Source organism: Eulemur rufifrons, chromosome 17 (genome assembly GCF_041146395.1).
Source record: "Eulemur rufifrons isolate Redbay chromosome 17, OSU_ERuf_1, whole genome shotgun sequence".
NCBI lineage: Eukaryota > Metazoa > Chordata > Mammalia > Primates > Lemuridae > Eulemur > Eulemur rufifrons.
Window position 1 is genome coordinate 25,770,925 of NC_090999.1, and position 27,246 is coordinate 25,798,170.

The 27,246-nt window shown below is 38.8% G+C and overlaps 1 protein-coding gene across 1 annotated transcript in view; it reads right to left on the reverse strand.

Moving 5' to 3' along the window:
• Positions 1-849: 849 nt before the first annotated feature.
• The window catches only part of LIFR (LIF receptor subunit alpha), a 109,105-nt gene continuing 82,708 nt past the window's right edge, over positions 850-27,246 (reverse strand). The window contains exons 11-20 of the mRNA XM_069491998.1: positions 26,200-26,362; positions 23,288-23,358; positions 20,776-20,989; positions 18,299-18,478; positions 15,311-15,412; positions 14,366-14,533; positions 10,643-10,804; positions 9,640-9,733; positions 8,273-8,351; positions 850-7,895 (exon numbers count right to left, since the gene is read on the reverse strand). Of these exons, the coding sequence (XP_069348099.1) occupies positions 7,272-7,895; positions 8,273-8,351; positions 9,640-9,733; positions 10,643-10,804; positions 14,366-14,533; positions 15,311-15,412; positions 18,299-18,478; positions 20,776-20,989; positions 23,288-23,358; positions 26,200-26,362 (1,857 nt within the window). The 3' untranslated portion in view covers positions 850-7,271. The remainder of the gene's footprint in view (positions 7,896-8,272; positions 8,352-9,639; positions 9,734-10,642; positions 10,805-14,365; positions 14,534-15,310; positions 15,413-18,298; positions 18,479-20,775; positions 20,990-23,287; positions 23,359-26,199; positions 26,363-27,246) is intronic.

Sequence of the window (27,246 nt, forward strand, 5' to 3'; positions counted from 1 at the left end):
CTCCAGAAATGTTTATGCTATATCTTCAGAGGAAATAAATTAAAAACCATATATTAAAAACCAGTATTTATTTATTACTAATGCAGGCTTACTGGCCGGGCGCGGTGGCTCATGCCTGTAATCCTAGCACTCTGGGAGGCCGAGGCGGGCGGATCGCTCAAGGTCAGGAGTTCGAGACCAGCCTGAGCAAGAGCGAGACCCCGTCTCTACTAAAAATAGAAAGAAATTATATGGACAACTAAAAATATATATATAGAAAAATTAGCCAGGCATAGTGGCGCATGCCTGTAGTCCCAGCTACTCGGGAGGCTGAGGCAGGAGGATCGCTTGAGCCCAGGAGTTTGAGGTTGCTGTGAGCTAGGCTGACGCCACGGCACTCACTCTAGCCTGGGCAACAAAGTGAGACTCTGTCTCAAAAACAAAAACAAACAAAAAAAAACTACTGCAGGCTTACCACCATTTATTTTTATGCTAACTTCTCTAATAAATGGAATACTGATTTAATGGAACAGATGGATGGTTATACCAATGGCAATAGCAATATATTCAAATATTAAAAATATAGCTATAATGCTATGTATTCATAATTCTTACAGGATAGAATGAAAAATACTAACAACAAAGCAGAAGCCACTTTTCCCAAATGCTTAAAGCAGGAGGAAAAAATAACACCCAAATCTGTTGGTGTAAGATGTAAGAAAATATATTTATTTTTTTCCATGACAATACTATGATAAAATTGTTAAATACATGCATGTTTTAAAAACAGACATAAGTAACATCTTTAGAGTTAACAGCCAAGCATACTAGTTTTATATTTATGGTGTCTTAGTAATAGATTAATTATATTCTATTTTCTTGCTATAACCATATCTTCCAAAAGATATGGAAACTAAATTCTGAAATTATACAATGACATAAAGTGTCCAAATTACTCATTCTAACAGCAACATAATATCCAAATTTTCACAAGGCAGGAAATACTTCAGTTGTCGTCTCTGTCAGTGGAGTTGTTTTATTCCATATTAAACTCATAATTTTGTAAATCAGACTGAATCACACAAATGTACTTCAATATATAGTTTACTTCCATTATTGGTATATTTAAATGTTTCTTTATATGATTAAACATGATTTTAGGTACAGCACATCACAATTGATCATTCACATTTAAAAAAAGAAATGTCTGTAGTGGTAACATTTCAAAAGGAAAAAGGGACATTTTGGATCTGCAGTTTCTCCCTATCTTCTTTCAGCTACATTTACAAGCACTTGACCAAACAAAAATCAGTAAACAGTTACTAGTATTTATAAAAAACTGAAAATATTTAACATATAACACACCTCCTTAAAAAAAAACACTCATTCTACAAACAACCTTATAAAAGACAAAAACTTGTATCTGTTCACAGTATATGTATTTTGTAAACAGTAATTCGCTATAATGCAATTTTGAAAGTAAAAAAAATGGTAATTTCCTAGTGTTATAAGGATCTTAACTTATGGCCAGCAAATGAAAGAGAAGAAAAGGTAAAAACACTCTTGCCAGGAAAGTTGAGTATTTAAAAATGATTTAATTTTACCTTTGAATATACCTTTAAGGTAGTACTATCTCAAATCTTGGATGTCAATTTCTCCAGCCAGGCCGATCTTTTTCAAGCGATTCTGAATTGAAATGTATTTAACAAAAAGTCATGCTCCTTTTGGAGAAAATATTAGGATAAAACAAATCCCAGAGTATCCATAACATAACACCTCCACCTCCACAACAATGAAGAGTTTCTTTTTTGCGTACTGTCTTTCGCTATTCACAACACCATTCACATTTTTCCTAAATGTTAATATTGAAAGGAAAAAATTAAATAGAAGGAACTGCTAGCTTCTTATATGTTAGAAATAATGGGGGAAAGTATTTGGAATCAAACTGGGGGAAGAATGAAGTAATTTTTATGAAAACCAGTGTTCTTTTCTATAATCAATTGCAAAAATACTAATACTAATGTTAAACCTAACAGTTAACAACTTTTCCATGTTTTAATGAAAATTGTTATTACCACCTAGAAATATTTTGATATTTTATAATATACCACTGGAATGCTTAGGAAAACAGTTAAGTTCAGAAGTTGAAAGTTACCCATTTAAAATTCTAAAGGGAAGTACATTTTAAATGTATAAGGAAATTCAATAATTTAAGTGAACCATTCAATCAGTTGCGCATAATATTTTAGGCTTAAGTGCAGCACAAGGTCTACATTGTTAGCTTTTTAAGTTCTCATTGGCTACTGTAAAGACAATCTTAGAAGACATATAAATGTAATAAAAATCAATCTATTTATCAATTAGACCTGTTTTCCCCAATCACATCTCTTTGTTTTTACAGCATTCAGTTCTAGCAACCAAAAAATAATGTAAGTTATCAATGATTTGCTTTTCGTTAATGTTCAATCAGTTATAGTTTTACTTCTATAAGAGCTTTTAAATTTATTGTTTTTATGAGTCTTCAGCTAGGCACTTACACATAAAAACATTCAGAGGGTTTCCCCCTTAAAACACTACTTTTAACTTTCATAAAAATGTCACACAGTTAAGAATTTATCTTGCATAGGTAAATTCTGTTTGCAACTTGGATGTTTATAATCCACAGTATTAACATTCCTAACATAGGGAGAAATAAGCACTACTCATGGTTAAAAATCATAGATTCCTGTCATAACCCAATATCATAATTATAAGGATTTGGATATATTCACACCTCCTGAAACTTTATCTTATAAAATAAAGCCTGACATATCGATTAATTAAATGTTGATCTTTATCCTCTATACCGGCATTAAAAATAGTTCATCTCTATTATGAATAGCATGAATAAATCCTGTAAAAATTAAAACAAAAGCACTAATTAAAAAGGAATAAAAATCTAACCACCCTAGCAAAATAAGAGGTTAAAGTATTATTAATACCCTGACACATAACCTATGAAGATAAAAATAAACCAAATTCAAACCAAGTAATTTCCAATGATATTCTAAGGCTATGTGTAAAAGATGAATGTGTGTAAGTTTGACTACAAATCATTTTCTTCTGTGAAAAATTTTCTTCTAGATGTAAAAGAGGGGCATGACAACAATGAAACTTTGTTTCAGCAGGAAGTGAAAGTTCAAAATAAATTTTATGCTTTGAAGAACTAGTTTATCAAGAGAATAAGTTCTTGTTCTTGTATTAATCAGTTCCCTCACACATCAATGCATTGTTTGCCAGAACACACACTGGTTGGTACAAACGTCCTAAGTTTTGTATCCATCAAATAAACTATGAACATTTAAAATTATGGAGAAATAAGGTATTTGATGATAGGTGAGAAGGACTCTTTTTAAGTTTTAAATCAAATTGTGGAACCACTTCTATAGCAGATTTGAATCTAGGAGCCACAAGTTTCAGAGCTGCACAAGCTAGACCTTGATATACACCACCCTTCAGGAAGATTCTGCTACATCTATAACACTCTGGGATGAGACTCAGATAACAAGAAATTAGTCCGTGCAGTGTCACTATGTGCCTAAGTCTTTTTATCTAATCATCCCACATTTTACTTTGAGAGGCCCAATTTTATAGTTTCAATAAAAGGGGAACAAAAGGCATTTTATAAAAGGTATATAAATTTTAACATAGTTCAAAATAGAAAACAGCAAAAATTACCTTAAAGCAAATAAACAAAGAATTTTATCAGATTATGTGCCTGAGCAGAAAACTTTAGGATAACATCTTTTTGAATATTGACATGTTATAGAGTACTTAAATTTCAAAATACCATAAAATTGATTTCAAATTCCCTTTGGAAGAAAACATTCCCTAGTCTCTTTCACTGAACTACATTTAATTATCCAAATACAAAAAAGACTTGCAATGTTCTTTAAATATGGACGGCATGAAGATAATTAAGAAATTATAGGACTAATTTCCAACTAGAATACAATATGCATGAAGTTTTAAGAATGTGACTTTTCACCAGTTTCTCAGAGTACGATAGTACTAGACGTTCTAAATGCAATCCTTCAGATCCATGAGCCGTGAAAGTAATGCTGGTTTGGAAAATGAGGTTGATACTTCCTCTTTTAAACTTTTCAATGAATGGCTGCTTCTGTTTCTAAGCTGCAGGAACAAAGCACCTCTATCACATAAGCACATAAGCACACAACTCAACTATCCAGACACTCAGGGCCACAATCTGAAATCCGGGCCTGTAAAGGTTCAACAAATTGGAGACTTAGATTGCATATGCGCTAGTCCATGCAATACAGAATTCACAAGGTTCATCTAATGTCAAAAGCCTAAGTCTTTAAGAATACTTCTATCTTAAATATTATTTATTTAAAATGGCCACTCACAAAAGAAATGCAGTCATAATAACCCCTATAATGATTTCCACTCATCACCAGGGCAGCTTGATTTAGGGGGCTTATAAGTGAACTGACTTACATGAGAGAGAAAAATGTGTCTTACGCGAAGTACTATTCAAACAACATAATGGAATATAATTCTAGTTTGACATTTAGATTTTTCTCACTGATGGTTGGGCTTTTGCTGAGGAAAGAGGGGTTTCCCAATTATTTTTTGAGTCAGCAAGGGGCGGAGGGAACTCATCCAGCCTCCCCTTCTAACCAGTCCTTAATGATGCCCTCAAGGGAGAGGTAGCTCATCTGCCTGGACAGAGCACAGCCACTCTTAGCCCGCCTTACAGAGTCACGGTCTCTGCTCTGACAAACAGCACACGTGGGCCAGGGTCTCCAACGACTGGACACGTGACAAACGGCGTTCTCTCCCTCCCTGCTCCGTGCTGAGGGTGCCCCTAGATGCACAGGTGGGGTGGGGTTGAGAGGTAGCGACCTCGGGTGTGTACGGGGGTCTGGCTATCTTCAACTCGATGGAGAAAGACAAGGAAAGAAAGACCTGAAACACAGCATTCTTCTAAGCACATAGCAAGCTGCAAGGAGCCTGCCCAGACTCACAGAGCGTCACTCTGCTTCTTGTGAACCTAGCGGTCGTCGTGCCTGGAACTCCAGAGACAGGGGAGGGGTGAGTGGCACTTGAACTTTTTTCACAAAGGAAAAGCAGCGAAGTCTTGGACAGACTGAAAGGACTTAAGAGCCCCAGTGATGTTCACCATTAGCCAAACAAATGAGTCATTCGACAGGTTGGGAAGGGCACTGGATCCAGATGGTCACAGTTAAAATGCATATACTAGTACACTGATGACAGAGATCAATCTCTTCTGTCCTTTTCCTGTCATTTCAGGCTAACATCATTTAGATCAATAAACTTTTACTGTGGCCAATGCTTATCCTTGTCCTAAAGAGACGAACGCAGGAACAGGGGAACAGGCATGATCGGAGGGCGAGGGGACTACGGCAATGACGAGCTCTGGCAGGGAGACAACGCAGCACCAGGTCCAAGTGCCTGGGCTGGAAGCTCAGGGAAGGAGCCGGAGAGGACAAAAAGGAAGACAAGAGAAAACTGTTCAGGGAGGGCTCTGGTTGGACACATTTTCTACTACTGAAAATTTCTATGAACTATTATATAGTTTTAATACACTAGGTATGTACATAATTAATTGTATGTCATTCCACATATTCATAATATCATGAAGCTTAGAAATTTAGTTGAATCCTAGCAGGTAAAAATCAGGATTCACACACAGAGTATCTAAATAGATTTTGTCCTCTGTCATTCTGTGGCTTTTTTCCACAGCATGGTTTTTAAAAAGATACAATATGAACTTGAAAAAAAATAATTGATCCATTATTTTCAAATACATTACATAATCTCAGATGATTAAAAAACAAGGATATCTTAACTTATTCAGATAGTTTAAGTTTTCAGGTACTTCTGCCTTAGCTATCAAAAGACAAAATACACAGACAACCCGAGGGCAGGAAAAACACAAGGTATCTTTTAGTTTTCCACTCTCCTTTCCCAAGAACCACAGTCACTCTAGATTTCACTTGTAAGAAACCAGCGCGGGCAGAGGATGCTGTGCTGAAGACACAACTCTGCACAGGTCACCAAGCAGTCGCTGCACCTGTCACACCTACGCCCACTGATGCGAACTGATTTATGGCATTTACTGGGAAGTAGCCCTTGGGTCACTGTTCCTGTAAGAAGCATTCTCTCTTTAGTTTTATATTTAGACGTTGTGAGGGCTGGATCAGACAGTCTGGAACGATGATCGTTCGAGAGGACGGGAGAGGTAAGACTCGGGAGTGGGAGGAACACTGGCGAGGAGCTGTCCGAGACCATCGCTGCCAGGAGCAGCTAAGGCCAATCACAACTGTATGGACAGCTAATGCCACGAGATATTGCTTAGTAGTCATCTCACATAGTAAATCACTGCAATTATATGCTTACGAATAATATTGAATTTGCTCACATAAAGCTGACATTTGTGACATTTTGTATCACAAAATGTTTTTTTTTTTTTAAATTGGGTCTGTAGTTTTAGAAATTTAAATTTTAAATATTAGGGCAACCAACTGCAATAATGGAAGCTGGCATAAAAGCTATAAAATAATGAAAAGGGTTGAAAAACCTAGCAAAGCAAGAAAACATGATTCTGATTTAAGAGGGTCAGTGTCACACGTGTTTTCCAAGTTTGCACCCCTGAGATAACCATTATACAGTAGGCACAGAAATCAGCATACTTTATCAAACAAACACTAAATAGCTGTCGCTATATTAAGAATTATATTAATTTTTGTAAATGCTGTGGATAGAAGAGAATAATCTTAAAAGTTTCAAAATCTGTGCTTGGTTTTCACCTAGAATGGAGTAAATGTCAGGCAAATAATCATTATCTGTTATCCTGACATTTTTCTCCCTTGCCTGCAAATCCACTTGCAATTCTACAAAGTATACATATGAGAAAACCATTGACAACAGAACCGAAAACAGTTGTGGCAGGATTTGTTTTGCATGTATGTACTAGTCAGTATTAGCCTTGAAATGCTTCTTGAAGGTAGAGCACATGAGAATTCTTTGGCTCAATCACAAAGAGCTCCAAATCTTGAGTTGTGTGGACTGAGGATTCTGAGTCAGATGCTTTGGCTTTTAGACTACATTGAAAGCACATTAACACTTGTAGTGTAACTTGCACGTAGTGAAGTTCACCCCACTAACAATACTTCACAGGATCCCTCCAAGAATGCCCAGTGCTGACGCAGCAGCACTGGCAATAAGAGCTTATTGAGATGGCAGGCTGAAGTGACACGGTGACACTGTTAATCGTTTGGTTTGTTCTGAAAGAAGTTTGTAAAGGACCACCCTCCTCCATTAGATTGCGGAGAGTCTTCATCTTTAGGAGGAATCAAAAACTGTCGGGAGTTAATGGAGCACGGACTTCCAAACGAGACAATTTCACTGTTGCTGTCTGTGGATCTAGGAGAGTCTGGAGATACTAAATTCCAAGTATTTACATTTGCCTGAGGTCTGTAGCCCGCAGTTTTATCTAAGTCATCCTCTGCAGCTATGTCTTCTACAGTAGAATTAATGGGGAGGTGCATCTGTGGCTTATAGCCTGCCCCTCCTCCAGGGTCCTTTCCGTGCTCTTCCTCTGGTTTCGCCTGTGGCTGATACATGGACTGGACATCAATGTAGATGACTTGCGAAGCCCCTCCGGCTTCATCCCCGGCTGGGTTCGGTATTTCTTCCTCAATGATTGGTGGGCAATAGGACACAACCACGTGGTTTTCAGGTTCTGCATCAGAGCTCTCTTCAGGACACTCAGCTACCGGGGAAATTATTTCTGTATCTTCTATTTTAGGAAATGTTGATCGAGTTTCCAGAACCTCAACATTATTTGGAGTACAAGGATTCATTTCCAATGTTTTAAGAGCACTGCTTCCCTAAAAATAAATTTAAAAACAGCGATTAAGAATAGCACTAAGTGCTACTGCAATGCTCCTCTTACAAAAAGGGGCATAATTCTATTTCCCCCCACATTTGCCTATAAACATGTGCCTCTACACCCCTGTGGTATACACTAGAGCAGGGCCATTTGTTTCCTCCCTATTAATATTTTCCTTGCTATTAATAGTGGGGAGAAAAAGCTTGGAATAAATAATTTAACATTAATAATTTTAGAAATTTAGCAGATGTTAAAGCATGCTATTTTCTCAATACTTTTTACTGAGGATGACAATTGCATATTACAAACTTTTCACAAAAGATGAAAAAAAGAAGCCAGTACTTCAAAGATAAATATAAGAAAATAAAAGATTACCTCACAGACACTCTTTTGAAACTGTAATGCTTTACAATTTTCTGGATTTGGAATATCAGGGTAGAAGGTTTCTTTAATCCTTTAAATAAAGAATGATTAAGTCAATTTGATAATTAGGTAACAAGCAAGTTACTATATCATCAGGCTTATTTTGAAGTGAATATCGGAGATGAAAATGGGAGATGTGCAGTGCGATCATTCACTAGAGCAAAAGCGAAACGCCAAGATGACATCTGGTCAGGCAGTGTTGCGTCATGTTTTCATATTTACTATTGAAAAGAACTTTGTCATTTGAAATTCCTTCAGGAAAAATTACTTTGTGAACGTGAGTCTGAAATGCTCTCACTTCTAAACTCCCTTCTTTGTCTTTTTTTTTCCTTTGGTATTGAAATAGTTGTTTTTAAAATGTGATTTTTGGTAGTAAGAATATGGTTACCAAACCAGACTATTCTGTATTTCTACTACTACTGTTTCAATTTATGAGCCAGGATTGCTAGAATACATTCTCTTCTTCATCAAAAATGACGGCATCTTCAAGGCCGGTGAGAATGCGGCCACCGGGACAGCTCCCGCCAGGTGAGCAGGCGCACGGTGGGCACTCTCTCCTGCGGAGCCCCGCGGCCCATCCTCCCCTCCCTTCCCCTCATGCCACCCACTCCTGCTGCACCCAGCCACACAGCTCCTCTCATGTCCTCCAGGAGGTTAAGCCAGAAGCTGTTCTGTCTGGAAAATTCTTTTGCCTTTTCTTACTCTTTGGGACTCTCCACGGAGCGGCTTGTCTGACCACTTCCCGAGACGTGGCCCTGCTGGTCTCCTCACAGCACCCGGCTCCCTTCCTTGCTCGCACCCTCTGCAAGCACGTGTCTTTTGGATGCTGTGGTTCCATGTCCCCCTCCCCCACTACACTGCAAGTCTAGAAGAACCGTGTTCCTTTTGTTCGCCACTATATCCCCCTTCACAGGGAAGGCGTCATTCATGTTTGCTGAATGAATGAGTAAATGACCAAAATGACCAGATTTTCTAAATAGATCACTATGACAAGTGAAATCTTCATCATAAAATTACAGTTAATCTTGCAGATAGCTATTGTCATATATATACATATATATATATGTAAATTTTTTCAGTACAACTGCTATTACTTTATTAGTTAAAACAGTAGGGAAAAAGTTATACTTTTATACCTTATTAGCTTTAAGACTTTTAAATAATATGTTGTGTTCTTGCTTAACATTAAATTCAACATTAATTCTGATTAAAACAATTTTTTCCTAGCTCATTACAACTAAAAAAATATACGTAATACATAAACTAAGTAAATGTGTCCTCAAGAACAAAAGAGCAAGAGTAAACACAGGGACCATTACCATTCTCTTTTCCGATAGCAAAGGATACTTGTTACCACTCCGACAATGACAGCCACTGCCACTGGGATGAGAATGGCAATAATTAAGCCCACAGCTGAAAAGAGAATGTTGCAAATATTAACATCACCATTTTTAGTATAGGTTGATAGATTATTTAGAAAGAAATCAAAATTCACTGCTTCAGGGATACAAAATGTAATACTCCAGAAGAAGTTTTAAAGCATAACCTTTAAGTGCTGTAATAATTTTTACACTGATACTTAAATTGGTATTAGCAGGGTTTCTCAATCTTGGCACTTTTGACATTTTACCCCAGGTACTTCTTCCCTGGGGTAGGGGTGGGGGGTGGGGGGGGGATCCTGTGCCCTGCAGGAAGCTTGGCAGCATCCCTGGCCTCCAACCACTAGGCAACCAGAAGTGACACGAGACAGTGCCAAGTGACTCCCAGATGACAAAATCATCCTCTGTTGAGAACCACTGCTTTACAGAACCAACTCAACAGCTGTGTATAAACTCCAACTCATGGCCAGAGGAGGGGCCTGAGAGCCAATGAAAGTTCTTGGCTGGCTGAAAGACAGTACTCAAGGCTGTCACTATTCTCTCATCTCTAATTTACAAGGGTTGTGCTGTACAATTTTTTTTAAAGGATATTTCTTTTACTTTTCTCCGGATATGTTAAAAATTACAGAATAGCTGCGGCAGAAAATTTTAAACTGGTTGACCATTGTATAAAGTCAACATGAATTTAGACCTCTAGACTACAGATGTATCCCTAATTCATTAATGTCTTAGGTACTCATTTAGAAATAGCTTCAAATAACTGACAAGAATAAACATGAAGTCATCTCATGGCATTTTAATACTTACCTCCACCAGCTGTAAAAATGCAACAAAATGAGAAATTTTAAAAAAAGGGGGGAGGGATTCCTACATGAACCAAAAGTCCCTAGGAACATTACACATTTAAGGATGGAAAGCGTCTCAACAGCAATCTTTAACTTACAATTTTCCTTTGTCACCACGAACATACTCTTCTCTGGGCCCATCCCACCATCTGTGTAGGCTCGCAAGACCAGGTGGTAACTTGTTTTACCTTGAAGATCAGCAATTCTCAGTGTCTTCTGGGATATGTCAGTAATATTCTTAACCTTTATGTCGGAACGACCTATTTTTCAAATGAAGACTATTATTACTAATCTCTAACTCACATTAAACACATGGTTACTCAGACCTGTCACATCAACCGCCCCTCAAAGTGGGTCTGGCTGCAGCCATGCCCAGCCAAGGACTCTGGAGCCAGCCAGAGCCACGTTCAAGCTCTACCTCTGCCAGTCAGTAGCTATGTGATCTGAGCCTATTATTGTATTTAAACCACTCTGAACTTGAATTTTTCTATTAATAACTATGAAACAGACTACGGGCCAGGTGCAGTGGCTCATGCCTGCAATCCTAGCACTTTGGGAGGCCAAAGCAGGAGGATCACTGGAGGCCAGGAGTTCGAGACCAACCTGGGCAACAAAGTAAGACACTTATGTCTCACTTATAAAAAATATACCTATTAAAAAAATTAAAAAATTATCCAGGTGTGGTGGCATGTGCCTGTAGTCCAGCTACTTGGGGGGGCTGAGGTGGGAGGATCACTTGAGCCCCAGGAGTTCAAGGTTACAGTGAGCTATGATGGTGCCACTGCACTCTAGCCTGGGCAACAGGAAGAGACCCTGTCTCCTTAAAAAAAAAAAAAACAACACTATCACATCACAACCACGACTCACCTCACAGGGCTATAGGGCTACGTGAAGTTTTATACACATCCTTTAGAATAACGCCTGGAATGCAGCAGGCATCCCGTGAAAGTCATTTCCCTTTCTACTGCTGAGAGCATGAAAACCACCACAATCCAACCCCCTGGACTGATCCTTCTGGTGAGTGAGAGACGGGATGAAGCGAGAGTGCAAATCAATAGAGAGGACCTCAACTCACTCAGAAAAGGATCAGTGTTATGGAATCCTCAAATGAGAGACTAATGAGAAATCCTTTGAGTCAAACTTCAAAAGAAAGTGTGACAAATTGTTTAAACTATTACTTTATTTTTAAAAATTTTAAGCAGAATAATGTAAGACGACAGTTCAAAAAATCAAACAGTACTAAAGAGCTAACAACAAAGAGCAGCAGCTCCCTGCCAGCCCCCGCACTCACCCCTACAGCCACTTTAAAACCACATTATCAGTTTCTTTCTTTGCCTCCATACTTCAAAATGACAAACTTGGACAGCTGCTCTTGACTTTGAACTTTTAGACCTTATCAACTCATGTCCTGTCGGGGCGGATGAAAACTGAGTTCTTTTACCCCCCTGCTGCCCTCTCCCCACAACATCATTCATCTAGGAACACTGGAACATTTGGTGAATTCACATAATGAGTTACTTACTGCTAAGACACACCATCACTTGGTATGAATGTTTCCTTTCTTGTTTTTCCGTTGTTTTAACTGCCATTTATCCTCATTTCCTTGATTTTCTATATACCAATTCCTAATTCTCCCCATATCCTCCAGTGAAGATTCAACACAATTTTCCACGTGGTCAAACACGATAAAATCCCAGTCCCACACCACCTTCTCCGGCCCCCGCCCCGCCCTCCCGGGACTGCCTGCCCTCTGTCCTCGGCTGCTTCCTGGGCTTCCTCGCTCCCTCTCCTCTTCTACTTGCTCCCTGAGAAAAGCAACGTGGGGGAAGTGAATACTTGCAGCCCTGCGTGTCTGAAGATGTCTTCATTCTCCTCTCACATTGCTTGACTGATGGAGTACAGAATGCTAGGTTGAAAGTAATTTTCACTCAGGATTTTGAAGACATGGCTGTGGTACCTTCCAGTATCTGGTGTTGCCAGGACATCGGAGGCCATTTTTACTCCCGAGTCCTTGCACATGACCTGTTTTTCTCTGATTGTTTCTAAGGTTTTTTCTTTATATATTACATGCTCTGAAAATTCATGACATACTTTGGCATAGATCTTTTCTCTATTTATTTTACGTGTACTTAATGAATCCTTTTACTCTTACGTGCAATCCTTCTCCCTTATCCTCAGGGGATACATTCCAAGACCTCCAGTGGATGCCTGAAATCACAATTAGCACCAAACCCTATATATACGATGTTTTTTTTCCTACACACACATACCTATGATAAAGTGTAATTTACAAAGTAGGCACAGTAAGAGATTAAAATCAATTTAAAAATAGAACAATTATAACAATACACTGTAATAAAAGTTATGTGAATGTGGTCTCTCTCTTGCTTAAAATGTCTTAATGTACTGAACCGACCTATTGTTGGACTGCTGTTGACCACGGGTAACAGCAACTGTGGAAGGTGGAACTGTGGATAAGGGGGGACTGCTTGTACTCAGCTCCTTCAGTTCTGAGAAATTCTCTTCACTCAACCTCCCCTACTCAGCCCAGATTCATCCTAACCATCTGTCTCCATTGCCCGGTTTGGCAGGATGAATCCGGTCACTTCTCCATGAGACCTGACCTAGATTTCATCATCTTCCTCTCTTCTAAGTCATTTGTCCCACTTCTACCCCCAAATTTCTGAGTCTTCTTTTTTGGTGTTATCTTGCCTCTTCCGTTCCCTTTTCTCCTTGTGGCTTTATGAGGGTTAGCAACTGATCTAGCAACTGGAAACCGAGATGCTAGAATTTTAATTGGCTGAAGCGTAAAATTTCCAGCATTTGAGGAAAGCTGTACTGTGAACTATTTAATATGCTGATGTTTGTAGAATTTGGTATTTAGGATTCCCCCCATCCACAGGCAACTCCCAAGGCTCAGGAAACACAGAACTCAGTGAGCTGGGGGGAGGCGCACACTGAAGGCAGCTGCTCTGGGGAGCGACGCGGGTAATGCCCAGTCAGCATCTCAACGCCGAGCTGTTGTTCTCCACTTGTCAGACAGGCATTAAATAATTAAAATGATTTCTTTCCAAGGAGAGGTCATCCAGGGAAATGAGAGCTCTCAAATTGAAAAGATGATATGTTTGTGGCTATGAGTAAGAAACATCTGACTCCCGACAAATATAATTTAAGGAAAAGCCAGAAATTTGTATAAACTATTTTGTGTTTGTAAAGCTACAAATACAAAATGGTACGTCTAAAGTCTTTGGACATACACTCACCGATTGTCAAGGATTTGTCTGTATTTTTTAAGGTTTAATGAAAACACACGTTCCCAATCAAGTCAATTAAGTTTCCCAGCTTATTAAGGCCACAGCCAAGGATGATGCTAATGGGCTGATGGCTCTTGGGTGAGTTACAACTGAGAATCTGAAACCATTATTTGGATTCCTGAGTTTCTCTCCTCCATTACCATAAGTAAAAGATGACTCATTTTATTTTTAAAGTAAACTTCATGAGATGCTATGTTATGGATCATGCAAGGCTATAATAAGAGATGGTCTCTGTCCTCTGGGGTTTATAATCAAAGGCTTCAGAATAAACTATTTAAATGATTTCTGAAAGACTACATGCCATTTATTGCATACTAAAATCTTAAAACTAAAATATTTGTGAAATGACTGCATTTTCATTTTCCCATTTTTCAAACAGTTTTTGAAAGCAGGATTAAACTACTTAGCAGCACTTTATTTCCTTTTCTTTCCTCCTCTTCCTTTTGTGGATAATGAGAAACTTCTATGAAGCACACTATACTCACACTAGTAATTTATTATACTTACCTGATTCCAAAGCCCTAATCTTAGATGTGTCTCTTTCTCCTTTTTCAAAGTAAAATAAATATCCTCTTAAAAAGCCTCTAAGCTCTTCCACAGGAATATCTTCCCATTTTACTAATATCGAATCTGCAGAAGTATCCTCAACAGTAAAATTTGGTGCAACAATTGGAGCTGTAAAAGGAAAAAGTCAATTGCTAAAGGAGGGTTTACTAATACAAAGTAAGACAGTACATTTCATGACATTTCTAGCTTCCAAAACAACTAAACCTGGAATTGAAACTTTATGCTCTATTTTATCATGAACTTCCAGAGATATTACCACAAACACTTTTGTAGTGAAGCTTATATACTAATAACCATAGGAAAAAAATATTTTTAGGCACAAAGGTAGAACTTACAATACCACTTTCAGACAAAAAACCTATCTAGGGAAGCAACCTATGCAAAATCCTTCAGTGGCTTCTCAAATAGACTTCATTAGTATGTCCCTTCTTTATTGATAGTCCTGAATAATTGTTTTTTAAACTCGTATAAGTGCAAATTATTTTTGACATCCAAGTTAAGATTTAATTTTCTTGAAGACAACAGTAAAACTGTGAATTTCACTGCAGTGTGGTTAAAGCTTTAGTTCTCCAATTATATGCCCACAGACCACCAGTGGTCTATAGGCTCAAACATGAGATGGTCAGCCTCTAAAAAAATCATACGATCCAAAGAAAAATTGGAGAGACTTGTCTAAATTTTTAACTTTTCTTCTTGGAATATTTTCTCGTAAATAAATGGGTTAATTAATCAAATGATTTTAAATTTACCATATAAATTATTTTACCTTCCTTGAACTAAATATCTAATTCAATCTATTTTTAGAATTCATTGTTACTACTGCTGCTGATTTATAATTTTTCATGTTACTTTTAAGTCTAAAAACAACTTATCCATTTAACTTACCCAATTCTTCTATATATCCAATTATGGAACGTAACAATTGATATCCTTGATTTCTGCACCCATATAGGAAAAAATTATATCTTACACCTGGTCGAAACTGATCTGTAGGATGAACACAATCAGTAAATTTTCATAAATATATATTAATACAAATACCTAGTTTAGAAATATCAAATTTAAAATAACATTCTGAAATTTTCAAAACTAAATTTAAACAAATGTTTTCTTATAAAAAATACATCTGTATTTTCAAAATTGGTAGAGTGAAAAATGACTAAACAACAAATGAAACAAATTCACTTCTATTATAATGAAAAGTTTAGTATTATTTATAAGATGGCATCTCCTTGCAAAGGAAAAAAGTGATCAAGGCTTACAATTTGTTCCTTAAAAATCAAGCAATGATGATTTCTTCCCAGATTTGATCCAGGGTCAGTCACTAAACCATTGCAGGTCCACATAATGCCTCTATAAATCCCTTCCCTACACAGTGTTATTACTGGGTTGGAAAATAATCACCACTCTCTTCCTTTGCTCCAAGAGGCAGAAAGAAAAGTTCACTCTATCTTGAAGCTTTAGGGCCTTAGCGTCTATTCCTCTTTATAGCATCACCATGAAGTGCCCTTGGGTGAGTTAACTCCGTGAGACATACAACAGAAGCAACAGAAGCACCTTAACTTCAGTTCAAAAGGCCCTTTTAAGCACCTCCTCAATAAAACGTGTGCAGAGATGCACAAAACAAGGTCCCTGGCACAGAGACCTGGTGGAGTGGTGGGGAAGACAGATGAACGGGGGTAACTGTGACACATTGTTACGCTAGAGGTACGAAGCAGATGCTGTGGAACCTTAAATGAGAGACCAGATGAGTCTAAAAAGATCAGAAAAAGCTACCATAAGTGACACCTGAACAGGGCCTTGAGGGGCAATTAGCAGCTCAACAGCCCCCAGCCCAGAAGAAAATGCTGGCGGGGAAATGGCAGGATTAGAGATTGCATTTAATTTGCTGAATGCAATGATTCTAGAGTGGTTAAGGCATCGGTTTTCTAATTATGTGCCCACAGAACATCAGTGGTCTACAGGCTCAAATGTGAGATGGTCAGCCTCTAAAATCACACAATCCAAAGAAAAATTGGAGAGATTTGTCTAAATTTTAACTTTTCTTCTTGGAATATTTTTTCTTAAATGTTTGCTAAGTGCTGGCAAGTTCTAAGTAAATATTAGTGGAAACTCAAACTCTGCCAACTTAAGTTTAGTTCTGTAACTTTTTTCTTTGTGGAAAGGTACGCTTGAGGTTAAGACTTTATAGGGCATAAACAGTAAATCTGTACCTTGTTTTATGTTAAAATTATGTACTATCAACAATATATAGGATTCTGCCACCTTAAAAAAACATCTTGAGTGGTTTAGAGCATTAGGAATGTATTGAGGTCGTAAGAGAGAGAGTAGACCATGGGATGAGAAAGGAAAAAGAGGCTCACTATGTGGCACTTGATGTTCTAGAAGCTCAGCAATAAATAAAAGATAACATTCCCAGCCTCCTGAAGCTTTGAATAGCCTTGAATCTGAACACCGGTTCTATGACATACTAATTTTGTGACCTTGGGCAAGTTACCTAATTTCTCTGAGTCTCTGTTTTCTCAACCACTGTAGGGCCTTGGCTCGTCTGCATCGGCACAGAAAGTTCTTCTCCTCCCTCAATCACCACGGGGCCTGCTTCTCCACATCCCACAGGGCTCAGCTAACACTTATATCTGTAGACACTCTCTTTACATCCACTCCACCCTACCCTAGTCCATCCCAGTTATCCCGAAAGCCCAGGTGAGAAAGAATAGACGGGGACTGCGCAGGGCTCAGTCATCGCCATGGAGGGGAATTCAAGGGAGGGTGCAGGAAAGAGAGGGGGGTATGGTGGGCACCTCGACAAGGGCTGTATGCTGTAAGAAAGGGTAAAGGTGCGCTCAGGAAGACCATCGCTGCTTTGGCCAATTACATATGTGAAGGAGTCTGGCTTTACTCCAAGCAGAACTGGAAAATGATCTGAACCCGTATGTGGTAATCCAGTGACCGGGACTCATCCTCACCGCTGACAGAGAAACAGTGAACTCGCAGAAAGTGCTCCCTGGGAGAGCCGCGGTGAGCAGGCTGCTTTCTCCCTGCTGACATGCGAGGGGCAGCCAGCAGAGGGGAAGGACGCAAGAAGCATCACAGGCTATAGGTTCCAGAAATCCCATGGGGACAGGCATGACACACCCTCGTCAGCTACTCGGAAGGAATGACGGTACTGGAAAGGGGGCTCTGATTCCAAAGGGCACGGCTGTTTCAGCTGGTAGGTGACCAAATACGCCTGTGGTTAAGCTCTCAGGCTGCACCAGGGCAAGGGCAGCTCGACACAGCCCACTGGCTCAGCAGCAAGCCGCACCGTGTCCACACCCACACGGGTGCTCCCTGCCCTGCAGCGGGAGAGCGAGGATGGGGTCAAGCCCTTTGTGTTCAGTCTCTCCCCAGGCCTAGCCCAGGGCAAACAACGACAAAGACACACAACTGAGACCAAACTGCTTATTATTCTGGAATCTTCTTTTTTCATGAGTATTTCCTCATGTTGTTTTACATCTTTGGCCTAATTTTTAATGCTACTTAACTTTCCATTTTATAGATGTACCATTATGTACTCATTCCCTTATTTGCTATTTGGGTTGTTTTCAATTTCTCACAATTATAAATAATGTTGTGGCAAACACTCTTAGGGGTAAATCGTGTTGTTCTCTGATTATTTCTTAGAATAAACTCCCAGACAAGTAATCGCTAGATCAAAGGGTTTGAACCCCTTCAGCACCTACTGCCACAAACCACCTTCCAGGAATGTTAAACCCACTCACACCCGCCCGGTGGTGGAAGAAAATGATCACTTCACTGCACCCGGTCCCACATGTGTTGCTTTTTAAGAATATTTTTTCAGAACTTTAGCTGAGAGACACGAATCCCCCTTACCAGATTCTATGAGAGCTTCAGTGCTATTTGAAGGAACCTTTCTCCAGTCCATGAGGCATGGTTCAGACCGAGACGAGTTACACCACTTAATGACGTAGTCACAAGTCATGTTGGGGTCCTGATGCCAGGTGAGGAGAATCCCCTTTCCCATTCCAACGGCCTGCTCTGTTTTGAGATCGTCTTCAATAAGAAAGATATGTTACTGGCATTAAAAACAATACTGTCAGGCAAACCTCATGAAAATGGACGAGAGTTATAAAAATCACTTCACTGTGAAGAAATTATAAAATAGTACTCCAACTAGATAAACCTTTAGCAAAGATTAGAGGTATTGCTTTATTTTTATTGTAACAACTACAGCACTCGCCTGTGCACACGGATTAACAGAGCATTGGAAAGAAAATGCTAAAAAGGAAAAAAGCACCTAGTATCAGTAGTGATGTACTGGGGACGGGACATGAAGATCAAGGCCAGGAGGGACGGGGCTGAGGGCACTGGAGGGACAGGGCTTGGCAAGGCAGGGAGGAGGCGGGAGGCGGGGAGGACACATGGACAGTCCGAAGGCCTCTCCTCATCATCCGCCACCACGTGTGCTCCATGAGAGCACACAGCAGGCTCAAACGTGTGGCAAGAATGGATGAACTGGCCCCTTCTCTTCCTTCCCAGGAAGACTGCTGCTAGCCCAGAGCTGGGCTGAAGGGGATTCCACCGACAGAAGCAGGATGGGAGCAAAGAGAACCCTCACTGTGAGGTGGACAGCCCTGTGGGCACAGGGAGAGGAAGCCCACACAGCGCCCCAGGGGACCCCAGGGGCAGGGTGCAGAGGCTGGCGGGGAGGGGACTGGGGGTGGCTGTGGAGAGGTTTTGTTCCCCATCTGGCCAGATCTCCCTTAGGTGAGAAGTGGGGGCCCAGGCTGGGGATGAGGAATTGGGGTGGGGGTTAGGGCAGTGTGGTCAAAAGGGAGAGGGGCATTTCTACAGTAACAGGAGAAAAGAAGTCATTTCCATCATTGATTTATATTTAAGGGTTCAGTAAAAAGCCAAAGAAGGGTTTTTTTGAACAAAATTTACATTCATAAAGCAACTACTACTGAAAGCAAGACAATTCTGATTTAACTCAGAATACAGAATGTGCTGAACATAACAGCTTTTTGGCTCAATGTGATTAAAAAGCCACAGTGTAAACCCGAGCTAAGGCTGCAGAGTCTCCGCCTCGGGAAATCCTCACGGAATGAAGATTTGTTGCGGGGCTTCGTTAATTGTCTGAATGCTGATGACTAGACCATTGCTAGTCCTGTAAAAGACCATCTTCAGAGGGACACATGGAAAAGGGGGCATTACAGCTCTTGAATTAAAAGACAGCGTAGCCACTGCCTAGCACTGTGAGAGCAATGAAATGTATCATCTACATCAGGTTATCTTTCTATGGATGTTTGCACATCTCTCTTTTATTTTTTATTTTTGCCAGGCCAAAATGAACAGCCATTAGGCTGGCTGTTCTAAGCCCTGCCTCGGGTCTTCTGCCACACCACTGCCCTGGGGGCCTCTCCAGCTAGCACTGCCCTCTGGGCTCTGGCCAGTGCTCAGCATCTCTGACATGGATCATGTGTCCCCATTCCTTCCTCCTAATTCTCCTACGGCTGACTCAAACAGAACAAAGAACCAGTTAAGTAACAGGCAATAAGAAACTGTCTCAAGCTAGAGTTGAAAATATACTTAGGGGACCCTAACTGGACCAATTGTTCTTCCTCTAGGAGTGAGTGGGTGGTTACAGAAAGGTGATCCCATATTGGGGCAGGACAGCAAAGGGAGGACAGGCAATGACTTGAAAGAGCCCTTAAGTGAAAGAAGAGGTACAAATGCCATTCGAAACCCATGACTCAAAAAGGTGTCAAGGTAGAAGCTAGGGAGGAATATACTGGTCGTTGGAAATCTGTAAAATTTAAAGGAAGATTCTAAATAATTTTAAAATTATATCAGTTATTTTTTTAAAGCCTATACTGAAGATCTTAGACTTAAGATGACTTTATTATCAATAAAGAATTTCTATAAATAAGGAAAAAGCTGCCAATTAAAATGAGTATTTCTTCCTGCTGGATAGTTTGCAAAACAGCACAGCTGACACAGCATAAACTCTCACAGTCTTGGAGAGAGATGTGAAAACGGTATTTGAATAAATGGGTAAAATATTTCTTCCTAAGAGCACTTAGGAAGTGCTCTTACCATAACTCTCCAACATTATGCTATAAAGTAGCTGAATACAGTGATGATTTTATCTATCAGTGCACATGCTTCAAGCCGATACTAACGACTGCTCTGTCGCAATGAAGAGCAGACATCAATCGCTTGTTCCTCTTTACACAGCAGCAGCAGCAGGATATATGAGAAAAATGCTGATATTACATAAGAGCAACTAATATCAAAATTTTTCACTTATATCTCCTATTCTCATATACTAAATCATCTTAAGCACTCACCATTTGGAATTTCCATGCTAGCGATTTTAGAAGGTGGCGATGCGCCCACAGAATTTTTTGCCACCACACTGATGATGTAGTCATTTTTATCAAGTTGTATTTCTGCTTTGTGCTGAGGGTCAGGGATCTCAGAAAGGGACTGTGTTTCCTCGTCTGATGAACATGACACATTATAAGAAAGTATTTTTCCATTCGCTTCACTGATGGGTAAAGGCTATGAAAAACAGAGAAATAAATTATTATAAAAAGTTGCAAAAAGTGGCCGAGTCTAAACTAGATTCCACCTTAACAGTAACAAGGTAACATCAGAGAAGATGACATTCTTAACAGAGTGAAACATTTAAAATCCACTGAGACCTAGGTAAATCAGGAAAGTGATACTGAAGAAAAACTATTATTTTCTGTAAGCAGTAAGAGGTCACAGAAACTTAAAAATTAGGTAAATACAAAATAATTTTCAGAAGAAAAATTTTAACAAGTGGTCAGAAGCATTGCTCTACTTAACAACAAAAAGTGTGGTTTTTAAAAAAATGTTTATTGTTTTCTCACTTTAAAGTATTACATTCCCATTACAGAAAATTTAGAATATATACTAAAGTTGAAAGAAAACAAGTAAAAATCTCCCATATTCCCACCTCTTAAAGTCACTTACATTTTGATATTTCTTTCACATTGTTTTTCTAGGGGTAGTTTTTTTATTAACATTGTTTTAACCATACTACAAAATTTTGTATTTATTTACTTATTCTAAAATAAGTAATTTATTTACTTATTCTGAAATATACACTAGTCCCTGTTAATACAGTTATATATATTTTAATGATTTTATAGCTCATGTAGCATTTTTATGAATATACCTGAATATTCCTAAAATAAATGAAATTTAAGTTGTTCCCAATTCTTAACAATACTAAAATAAATATTTTGGTGAATGTTTTTTGCCACATTTTTTTCTTTTTCATAGTTAGGATTAATTTTTTAATATGAATTTCCAAAAGTGAACTTACTAAACAAAAGAAAATGAACATTCAATTTTCTTCATTTATAAAGCTAATGTGCTTTTCAAAACGATCACCCCAATTTATATGCCAGTGTATGGGCCCTGCTGATCCAGTCTGGGCTCATGTTACTAACTCTGCTGCCAAAACTGCCCCAGCAGAGGTCTCTGATGCCTCCCCGGTGGCCTGCTCCAGGGGCAGACTGCAGTTCTAGGACTTGTGCCCTTCCTGCGATACCCACGGCCACTCATTCCTTGAAACAGCTCCCTGCCATCTGGTTTCTGTAATTCTATTTTCTTTGGTTTTCCTGCTCCTCTGACCTTTCCAATCTCCTGTGCAGGCTCCTCTTCCTCTGCTGGTACTTTGTATGCTGCTATCACCTGGGCTCCAAGCCTGGCCCACTTACAGCCTCCCATGTTCCCCCCAGTGATTCCATGTATCTGCTACTCAAACCTACATCTTCAGCTCTGAGCCCTCCCCCGAGCACCAGAGCCTTACAGCAAACCACCACCTACTTGACTCTACTCAGATATCCCAGTGGCACATGTTTTAAAAACTCAACATATCCAAAACAACATAATTTTCCACCCAAACATGCCCTTCCTTGGCAAATGGCGGCACCATCAACACAGTCAGTGAAGTTAGAATCTGAATCACTTCAGTATTTTTAGTCCTTGGTTAAATCTTCACCTGGTTTTAACAACATTCCAAACTCTCTCTATATTGTAGTGATTTGTATAGTAGTTGCTATATTATCATGAAATCTGACAGACAGCTGAGAGAAGCCAGGGGATTTTCTAATCAGGAGTGGATGCAACGGTCAAGCACAGATGATCTCAAACCAACGGAACTCACACTGAACTTCTACGTACACCTCACTTTACTCAAAGCTGTAGGGATGTCAAATTTTTGTAAAAATAAAATAAAGTTTTACTTTCAATAACAAAATTCATTACGTAAAAGAATCCTATTATGACTGCCATATGAAATCTAATGTAGAAAACAACTGTTCATGTTTTTGATTTTCATAAAATATTTAAAAATATATAGCAACAAAAATGCTCTAACACAGAAAAACTAGTAAAATATAATGTACCTAAATATTTCACAAAACCATGCCAAACTTTATAATTGGCATATTATAGCACAATTTAAGGCAAACAAATTGCACATGAAATATATAAAAAGTCAGTTCCTATTCATAGAAGAAAAATGTAACAAACATTTGAGATTCTAACTTGTAGTTTCTGACATAAGGTGAGGAAGATGGAATTCATGAAATCCTTTATAGGCCTCATAAAATCAAACTAAAGAATGCTCAGATCTGAGACAGAAGATCCTTGCTAAAATGACTGTGGGGAATTAGGAGTGATGAGGCATTTGGGGACTTTCAGGAGCCAGTTTAGATTCTCTGCGATACTGCAAACAAAGCCAGAAATCTCAGCTCCTTGATAACCCAAAGCAGTTTTGTATAATAAAGTTATGTAAATGATAAGGAAAAATTAGATAGTTACCTTCCAATAGATTATCAAATTTTTTCCATCAGAACTCCACTCTCTCCAAGTATCAGGTCCCTTTGAAGGAACTAGAAAGGAGATTTAAAAGTCAGTATTTGAAGATAGATACATACTATACATATCATGGTGCTTGAAATTTTTTTCTAGGGTATTTGGAATCTCAGTAAAATGTGAAGCAGTTCAGTGGCTTTCACTTAGCAAATGAAGCAATGGAAAAGCTAAGCTCTCAACTTTTACAAAACACAAGGCCCCTCAGACTGGGTTAAAATCACCCTCCAAGGCCTCCCTGACTGGCCCCAGTGCCTGTCACCCCCCTCGCCCAATCTCTCCCAAGTCAGGACAGCTCTGGCCACACACTGGCTTCCTGGCTGCCCCTCAGATATGCCATGGACCCCTGCCTCAAGCTCTGTGCACTGTGTCCTCTCTTCCTCTGCCTAGAACTCTTCTCTTCAATAAACCATGAGGCTTGCTTTGTCATCTCCTTTATATCTCAGCTCAAATATTATCTTAATAAGGTCTTCCCTAACTATTCTATTTAAAACTGCAATTCCCTTCACACCCTACCCCCCTCCATTCCCATCTTCATCCCCCAGCCCCCTTCCTGTCCCTCATTTTCCTCTGTGGCACTCATCATCACCTGACATATTATGTTTGTGCTTATATTTGCATGCATGTGTGTATCTATTTATTTAATTTATTCCTAATTCTGGATCCATAAACTCCACAGGCAGAGAGCTTTGTTTTAGCCACTGCTGTGTCCCTGGTAACTAGAACAATTCCCAGCATATACAGGTTGAATATCCCTTATCCGAAATGCTTGGGACCAGAAGTGTTTCAAATTTCAAATTTTTTCAGATGCTGGAATATCTGTATATACATAATAAGATATCTTGGGGATGGAACCTGGGTCTAAATACAAGATTCATTTATGTTTCATATACTCCTTATACACATAGCCTGAAGGTAATTTTATATAATGTTTTAAATAATTTTGTACATGAAACAAAGTTTGTGTTACATACTGTGTGTGTGGCATCATGTCAGCCCTCAGAAAGTTTTGGATCTTGGAGCATTTCGGATTTTGGATTTTTGGATTAGGATGTTCAATCTGTAATGCATACTTGGTAAATATCTTCTGAGTGAATTAATGCCTTCATCTCAGTGAGGTGCAAAAAAGATGTTTCCTCTTGGCAGCCACAGCTCATGAACTTAAGGCAAAAACTCCTGTCGCAGCCAGTCTCCCAAATGACCAATGATCCCCACACCTTCTGATATCCATCCTCTCTCCTGCTACATCAGAGTTGGCCTGTGTGACCAATGGGGTAGAGCAGAAGCGATGGTACATCCCTTCTGATTTTAGATCATAAAAGACATTCTTCAATCATCAGCTCTGGGAGGAACTAGCTACCACGTCACAAGGACACTGAAGCAGGCCCACAGAGAAGACCACACAGTGAGGAACTGAAGCCTCCTGCCAACAGCCATGTGAGTGACCCACCTTGAAAGTGGCTCCTCTAGCTGCAGTCAAGCCTGCAGCCCCCACTCACCTCCTGTTACACATACTGCAAAGGGCCCTCATCTCTATTTTCACATCTCTTCAGGTGGAGGGGCAAAATCTGGACTAACGTCTATCATTTTGTTTTTCACTGTTTGTTAATTTTTGGGGGAGGAAGTTTTATATTTCCTGGATTACGCAGTACAAATAAAGCATTTGTTATCTTTTATTGAATGTGAAGGAGCTCAGGGAATTTCACCCCAAAATATGACTCCTTGTTTATAAAGAGTATTTTGAATTAAAGGCCCTTAGAGATCAACAGGCCTTGGAAGGGGCTTTCCCTCTATCTGCATTAAAAACCAGATGGACCCATCAAGAAGAGTAACTGTCTTTCCTTCTTCTCCCTGTTATCTCAATATATTGCAGGATAGAATATCAAGATGCAACCAGACCTGGCCTAATCCATTTTAAAGATAATACCTGTCTCTCAAGTTAATTTAATTTCCAAAGAATCATTTACAAATCAATCCGTTTCCCTCCATCCATTCATTCTCCTCAGTATCTATTCATCCTTCCTAGTAACCATTTATTGCCCCTCAACAGAATTACGTATATTCCTCATCTCCTCTTCCCCTGTAAAAGGAGGGTACATAAACTTCTGGACTCCACTGGGATATTGGGTAATCACTCTGTGATTCTCCCCATGCAAGTGGTAAATAAATTTGTAATCTCTTTCTCTTTTTAATCTGCCTTATTACGAGTCAACCTTTCAGGAAAACTCCTGGGGGCAAAGGAGAAGTTTTCCTTCTACCCCACAAATGATTCCTGATAATTATACCTATTTCTAAGTTTTGTCTTGTTTTGTTTTTAAACGTGGCATCTGGTTATTCAAGGATTGAATACTATTCGGTCTTTGGAAATTATCATATTCAGAAAATCAGTTACCTGATTTCATACCTTAAAGTCACATCATTTCCCAGGCCGAGGTCCCAAATAAAAACTCTAACAAATTCTCTTTATTAATAATTGCTTTAAAGAAAAAGGCAACCTGAATTAAAGGAATTACTAAAATTTCAACAGGGGGAGGAAAGGATGGGAGAAAAATCATCCCACAGTGGTACCATGGTTTCAAATCTGTTTTCCTGCGCATTGTTGTAATACACTTGACATCACAGTGTAGACGGAGAAGCCCCCAGTACTTTTATAGAATGTATGTCAAACATTTTTCCATATGATGACAAAACTTTAAAACCAATCATTTAAAATGTCTCTGTGATATTAGTAGATATTACATAATTTATTATCTAAGTGTTCCCCTACATCTAAAGACTCTGATGACATTTTCTTTAAAGAAAAGTTGTAAAACTTCGAGATACGCAGTAATGATCAGCCATAAATCACTTAGGTAACTTACTGGCTTCTGTGGTTAAATGTTGTTTTTTATTGCTCCATTTGCTCCATTTCCAGAAAGTTTCAGCAGAACAGCGAATCCGAAAAGTATATACAGTATATGGATTTAACTTGCCCACAGCAATGCGATAACTTGAATTTTCTACTCCTTTGATTCTGACATTCCGCTATTAGAAAACAAATAAGTATGTGTATATATATATATATGTGTACACACCACGTGTGTACGAATACACATTTTATTGGTAAGAAAGCCTTCACATTTGTAACATAAATCAACCAATGTCCATGTGAGGTGGCATATATGATACCAAAAGCAGTTCATCCACTGTAATGTTTAAATTCTTATATAAATGCGAAGTCAGTGAAATTATGCTCTGTCATGACAAAAAATTAGGATGTCTTTTTAATCCAAATATTGGCTTTAAGTAATAATCATTGATTAAATTATGCAGAAGATAAAATTTTGATAATTAGTCAATGGTCACAGTGATGCAACAAACCCTCACATAATTTAGTTTGAGAAGATCTTGAGGATTAAATATATTACTCAGATGATATTTGGAAGCTTCTTGGAGGTAGACATCATCTTTTATGCATCTTTGTTAATATGTCACATAGAACCCCTAGTATGGTGCTAACCATGTAGTAAATATTCAACAAATACTTATTTAAACCAAATAAATAAAATTAAAATGAAGCAATTACAAATGAATCTGAAGATGTGCATGTCTCACAAAAGCCTCTGAGCTCCCACTGACTTATTACAAAGCAGCTTTTTGGTGATATTGTACAGTTTTGGCTGATTTTCTAGAAATCAGTAAATTTCCAAATGAATAGTTAAGTACAATATCATTTATTCCAGACTTACCACAAACTACAAGATGGTGTAGTGTAAAAGTCAACCTAAATATTTAAAATGTACTAAAAAGTCACATTTTGACTTATAATTACCAATTACAACTGGCTCCCATTGCTGCACTTTGCAGTTTTAAAAATCACTTCTGCTTTCTGGTGCCAATTTATCCATTAACTGATGCTAAAGGTTACA